Genomic DNA, 6,468 nt, shown 5'->3' with positions numbered 1-6,468 from the left:
GCCAGCCACAGAGCTGTGCTCCGGCCACATGTCAGCCTCCCTCTCCCACTCCCCTGGGCAGGCGGCCAGGTGGCATGTGTACGGCCTGCACATGACAGTCACCACCACACTGTGCCCCGCATCGCTTGCCTGCAAAGCCCCCTGCAGCAGGACCCACAAAGCCCCACCACAGCCTGCATTCAGCCGCCACTATCCCGCACCACCACAGAGCCGTGCAGCCAGTTGCCACTGCATGCAACCCCCCCGTTTCAACCCCCAGCCGGGCGGCACATATGCGGCCCACACACGGTGATTGCCACTGCACTGCTGCTGCCGCACCGTGCGCCACTTGCCCACAAAGCCATTCAGGCGGCTGTGGGATGGTAGCACAGGGTGCAGTGGCAGAGTTGCGGTGGTGGACTCCGTGTGCAAACCTCCTGTCAGGCCAGCTGTCAGTGCCTGTGTCTGCATGTCTGTGTCTATGGGTCTGGGGGGCTGTTGCGAGGGGCATCAGGAGGGCTGTTGAGACTGGGGGGGGGAGGGGGGAGTGCAGAGCACCAGCAGCACTGGGTGGGGCTGTGGGGGCCCTTTAATTTTTATCATGGATTTGGGGTTTTTAATCAGAGAATTTGCAATTTTTAATCAGAGAAAACCAGGATCCCTGATGATCATGCACCAGCTCAATGTCAACAGTAGGAAGGCAGTCATTCCCACGATGCCCATTCTGAACCTTATCTAGTATGATTTTCCCCTTAGATCAGTGAAATACAGAAGCAAAGTAGTCATTCAGGAGTTCAGTTTTCTCCTGACTGTTGGTAATCAGCTGTCTTGAGCTGTTAAGCAATGGTCCCATGCTTCCATTTCTTTTCCTCCTGTTCCCTACATACCTAAAGAATGACTTCTTGTCATTGATTTCTGTTGCTAGTTCAAGTTCAGTCGCCACCTTAACCTTTCTAATCTGCTCCCTACAAGTGCAGGCCATTGTTGTATAGTTCTCCTTGGGGACTGTCCCAAGCTCCCATTGTTTGTATGCCTCTTCTTTTTCAAGAGCACCATGATATCCCTATTAAGCCAAGAGGGCTTACCAGCCTTTCTGTTACCTTTCCTCCACATGGGAATGAACTTCTTTTGTGCTTCGAGGATTATGTCCTTGAGGAACAACCACTCTTCATGCACTCCTTTGGACCCTGGTCCCCCAGTGCTTCCCCTAGTATTGTCCTGAGCCTGTTGAAATTTACTTTTTTGAAGTAAACTCAACCCTGCTAGCTGATTTTCCTGCCTTGAAGCAGACAGTGAACGTGATAGGTTTGTGGTTGCTGTCACCAAGGGTACCCTCTACATTCAAGTCGCTCACCAGATCACCTCTTTTGGTTAAGTAGAGCAGCTTTTGCAGTGTGGCCATAATTATTATTAAACATTTGTGGAGAAAAACAAACAAACACTCAAGTACACATGTTAGAAAGAGAAAAGAGACATGCACGATCCTAGGCCTGAGGTCCTACAGTTTAGGTACATCAGATTCAAGCTCATTCCTATACAATTGGGACCCTACCTACCTCTGCCTCCATTTGTCTCTATAGCTCTTCCTTCTCACACTTGTCACATTATTTCTCCTTCCTTATGTATTGTCCAAAGCCTAATGACATCAATAGATGTCACAGCTTTTGGACTGGTCTCCCTGGCTGAGGCTACCTGTGGATAATGGTCATTGGTGGCCAAGAACCAGTACAGCTGCACCACTACAGGAAGACCATGTAAAACCCAGTAAGCCACAATTTGCACAATGCAGCTTGCCCTTGTTCCAAGCAGGGCTTAGGCCCACCAGTGCTTTCTCTGTCTATAACATGGCTGGACAAAGACAGCTAACAGGATGGCTGCCCATCCATGGCTGTAAATGGAGCAAAATCTCATGGCCTTGTGTTTCCTGTTGTGTTGCACCTAATTCCTGGAACCCCTCCAGCTTTTTTTTTTTTTTTTTAACTTCCCCTTCTTTACAACATTTCTAAAATGAAACTCTGCTTCAAGCAATTTTCGCTTATCACCTCCTCTCTCCTGACCTGTTGTTCTGCATCTTTTATTATTTATATTTAAGTGCTTCAGGGCAGGGAGCATTTTTCTAATTTTCTCTGTATGTGTATACTGCCATGTAAATTTATGGAAGTATATTTTTCACAAGCACTTCCCCAAAAACCATTCCAGAGTTAAATGATAGTTGTAATAAATAAGAACTGAGCAATGAGCTACTAAGAAGTAAAGGCGAGATAAGCGATGTGTCCTGCTGAGCACTGGAGCATGGCAGAGGTAGAGCATTGCAGGAGTTGCACAGAAAAAGGTTCCTAAAGCAAAAGTGGAAGAACTGCATTGGGGAGTGGCCAGAGGAACTGAAAGAGGACTATGGAGAAGGCTATGGCAGGACTGCTACCAGGTCTATTTCTATTTCTGAACAGCAATATACGTAATTCCCCTCAGCCCATCCATAAACAACAGCAGCAAGGAGAGAGGTGTTTATTATTGGCTAGACATTTTAATACTTGATTTCCTGTGGTGTAAATGGTACACAGTACACTAAACACTCAGGAGTTAACTGAATCTACAGCAGCTTGTCTGCTGCAGCAAAGCTATTTGTGGCAATGGTAGGATTTCTAGTACAGATTGCAAACTTGTCATTTTAACTACTGCCTCATCTGTACAGGAGGTCCAGATGCCACTAGCTAAACTGCTGGTCACCACTGGCACTTTATTTACACTAGTGCTTCCAACACTGGTATCACCAATAGAGTTGTAATGCTGATCTAGGAACAGAAAGTAGAGCTAAGTTTAAATAAGACTATGGGGCAAATGGAGTAGGTGAGAACTAAAGTCAGCTGATCCAGCTGTGATCTTTAGGGAAGCCCACCTGACACGCAGCCAAACTCCAAAGGAAAACATGCACTTTCAACAGCAAGTGGGAAAAAGAGCAAAGTGTTCAGAAGACACTAGTCTTAGTTTGTCATCTCCTCTGTCACAGACTGCATCTATGCTGGGAACAAGAAGGTTTCCACAGAGAGCTCAGGCCTAGCTTGCACTACAAGTGAGTTTATATTCAAAACATGGCAAAACCCTTAGCTCTGCTGGGTTGAGCAAGTCTTCCGCCAGTGCCCAGTGGCTGCACGTAGACCCTCCCACACCTGCAGCCCATTGAGCAAGCTGGTTCTTTCCCAGGAGGCACTTTGCACTCTGGCAGTAGCACTGTTGAGTGGAGTCGCAAGGAGCTGCTAGAAGCACTTGGGTGTGCCTGTGATCTGTTGGCTTGGTGGCAGCGACACCAGAAGTTCTGTTGGCAGAGGCAGACAGGCACAGACAGCTTTAGAAACGTCAGTGCTGTACACACAAAGCAGGGGACACCAGTTTCATGGCTACATACTCCACAATGGATTCAGAGGCCAATGCTGGTATAGATTTTACGAGCAGTGACAATGTGTATGAGTAATGCTTATTTTCCTGTTCTTTCCATCCCCTGCAGCTTGTGAATCTGTGGCAGATACAGTATTCAATGCTGTCTGGACTCTGGGCTGCCGACCTTTCATGAACAGCCAAAGAAGTGCCTGCACTTGTAATGAGGAGGAACGAGATGAACTGTGAAGAACAGCAAAGCCCTCCAGCCATAAGGACCTTAACTTCATATGGCCCCTCTCAGATGTGGCTTGTTAGCCAACTTCTTTCTAGCATCCCTCTGAAGTGGAGAAGCTTCGATAGTTTGGGCTACAAAGGAAGCAGATGTGACTACTGTATATAATGCATCAATTACTACTTTTGGGTGGAGAAATGTGAAAGGGAAAACAATGGCTGCTGCCCACTTCAGGTTCAGTCTAACAGCTAAGTGAACCTGTTTGAGTTATCTGAATGCCAGTTTTTTATGGACACTGTTTAGGCTGTGTAAACAGAATGAAATGCGAACTATACTATTTGGGTACTGCTACAGATCTCAGTGTAAAATAATTTCCCCTCCCTAAATCACTACTCCACTTTTCAAAGGACTTGGTATTCACTAGCATCAAAATTCCAGTTACTAGTTACAGCACTAAATAAATTACTCAGATGATGGGCCAGGGCTATATATCTTACACACACACTTGAAACATTTGGAGGATCCTAGAACCATTCAGATAACCAGGGATCTAATTAGGAGAGTGATTTATAGTAGGCAACAGGCAAACTTTGGCTAAAGTAGTTCTGAGATGTGTGTGTAGATGATATAGGAGCAAAACCCACCCACACTGAAGTAGACAATGCAGTACTCTCATACCTGAAAGACTCTGCACATAATTTCAGAGAAAAAGAGTCTGCTTTTGTTCTTCAATCCTGTCCAACTACTAAATATAACTGTTTAACTATTATAAGTTAATGTTGATTTTCCTGTTTGTTTTCTTTACATAATGCTGGAGACCATTCCACACCTTCAGTGATGTCTTCTGAAGAGAGGGGTGCATGAGTCCCAGAGCTGGGTTTGAAGGGACTCTAGCAACCTTAGGCCTGTTTGTAAAAATGGTACAATTCAGAGAATGTAATCTCAGAGCAAGGCTTTGACTGTATCCTCTTTCAGGTATGGACATGGCTAGCTGAAAGAGAGGAATAGTCCTGGCAGATTTTTATTCCCCTTTTTTTTCCCCCCCCCCCCCCCCCCCAACATGTTTAATATTTACATTTGTTAGTAGGAATTTATATATGTATATAAAAGATATATATGCATCGACACGAGCATTTTGTTGTTGCTGACAGGAGACTTTTTACAGGCATGTGTAACATACTAGATAAATATGGCTGCATCTCTTGTGTGCAGATATGGATAAAGAGATATCTACATCTATATAATTTATATAAAATGTGCACACACACATGCATATTTTCCTTGACTTTATTCATTTTTCAATGCTGTGGAAAGTAGAAGTTACAGAAGCATAACAATATTTTATTGACAGATTCTGTTTCAGTTCTTTCCTCTGTAGAACATCCTTGAACTGATAGACATGCCTGTAAATTATTTAAATAGTTGTCCCTGTTCTTGCCAACCTTACTGGCCATATACGAGACAATTTTTATATCAGACTCATATGGTCTGCAACAGTAAGGGACTATTGATACGAAAATAATAAAAAATGATCATGTCACGACGCCTGGGGATATTTTCACCCTTGGAAGGACCATTTTAACTTGCACTGATAAGATGCAAAGGCATCCCTCACAGCTGTGATAAATCCACTTGATGGCGAGTACTGCATTGCTAAATTTCATCTGTTGATCACAGCGTATTTCCTGATGAAAGAAGTTTATTGTCTACACTTGAAGATTGTGTTGGGTTGTTGGGTTTTTTGGGGGTAGGGGAGAGGGGACAGGACAAAAGGGTGAGGAAATGTTTCTAGTTTCAGACACTTTAAGAACTTAATGTTTTTAACAGTGAAATGGAACCCATTGTTAATTCTAAATTTGAGCTTATTCCTATTGATAAATGCTATCATTTGCAAACACATCTCATCTATGTTCAGTAGCTATGTTTAAATCACAAATCTTTTGAGAAATTTTAGTTAGAGTGACATTGGATTAAAGCCAGGCCAAGCATGAAATGACAAGATTATTTATAGCACAATGGATAGACAGAGAGGTTTAGAACCGAGTCTTTCAATCAAAGCTCCAGCACTTTGAAGACACAACTAGTAAAAATAACTCCTTCAGGTTTACTTTCCTCCAATGAGCACCTGCAGCTGATATATGTACTACTATAAAGGCTACATTTTTCACTGTAAAATTTAGTTCTGGTGATCTGAAACACCCATAAAAGTTAACTAACTGTGAAATTTTTGACACTTTTAATAAAATAAAGAAAATAAAAGAGGCTCACAGCATGTGAAATAAGACTAAACAACCCCAAAGAGTTCTCTCCAGTCTGTCCACAGATCACTTTACTGGTCACTGATTGAAACACTAATACTCTGGCTACTTCACAGTTGTTCAGGTTGATGTGAAGCAAGATTGATCAAGGTACACAACAGTTCAACATGTAAGACTTGTGTCACATTCATTCCCAGCCCAGAGCAAGGAGGATGCCCTCTGCTCACCCCAACAGACACCTCCTGGCTTATACTTGGTTAAATTATATACAGTTCTTATTCACAAATGGTTGAGCTGACCAGTGTCTTCATGCATCCAGTGGTACTCCCTCAGTCCCAGGGGGAGATACAGTATAAAGCAGACCTGTCTGACTTCTTGAAAAGTGGGGACTGGAGCACATTGCAATAGTTTCCTGAAGGGCTATCCAGTCAGAGTGGGCCAAAGGTGCAACACCAAGGGGAGGAAGAGAGAGCCATCCCCTTGAGTCTATAAGGATGAACTCACTGAGGACCAGGGCTAACGCATGCTTCCACACCTTCCTCAGAGGCGCTGCCAGGGATCCTGCTCATTTGCTCTAAGTTGTGTAAACCAGTGCTCAATTTCCCCTGCACCATGCTGCACTCT

The 6,468-nt window shown here is 44.0% G+C and overlaps 1 protein-coding gene across 2 annotated transcripts in view; it reads left to right on the top strand.

The window, feature by feature from the left end:
* PLA2G12B (phospholipase A2 group XIIB) overlaps nucleotides 1-5,870 on the top strand; it is a 20,975-nt gene extending 15,105 nt beyond the window's left edge. For both annotated transcript variants that reach the window (XM_006032397.3, XM_014524070.2), the window contains exon 4: nucleotides 3,482-5,870. In XM_006032397.3, coding sequence (XP_006032459.1) covers nucleotides 3,482-3,600 — 119 coding nt within the window. In that variant the 3' untranslated portion in view covers nucleotides 3,601-5,870. The remainder of the gene's footprint in view (nucleotides 1-3,481) is intronic.
* The last annotated feature ends 598 nt before the right edge of the window (nucleotides 5,871-6,468 follow it).

Source organism: Alligator sinensis, unplaced genomic scaffold (genome assembly GCF_000455745.1).
Source record: "Alligator sinensis unplaced genomic scaffold, ASM45574v1 scaffold1274_1, whole genome shotgun sequence".
Classification (NCBI taxonomy): domain Eukaryota; kingdom Metazoa; phylum Chordata; order Crocodylia; family Alligatoridae; genus Alligator; species Alligator sinensis.
This window is presented reverse-complemented; position numbering and strand designations above follow the sequence as displayed.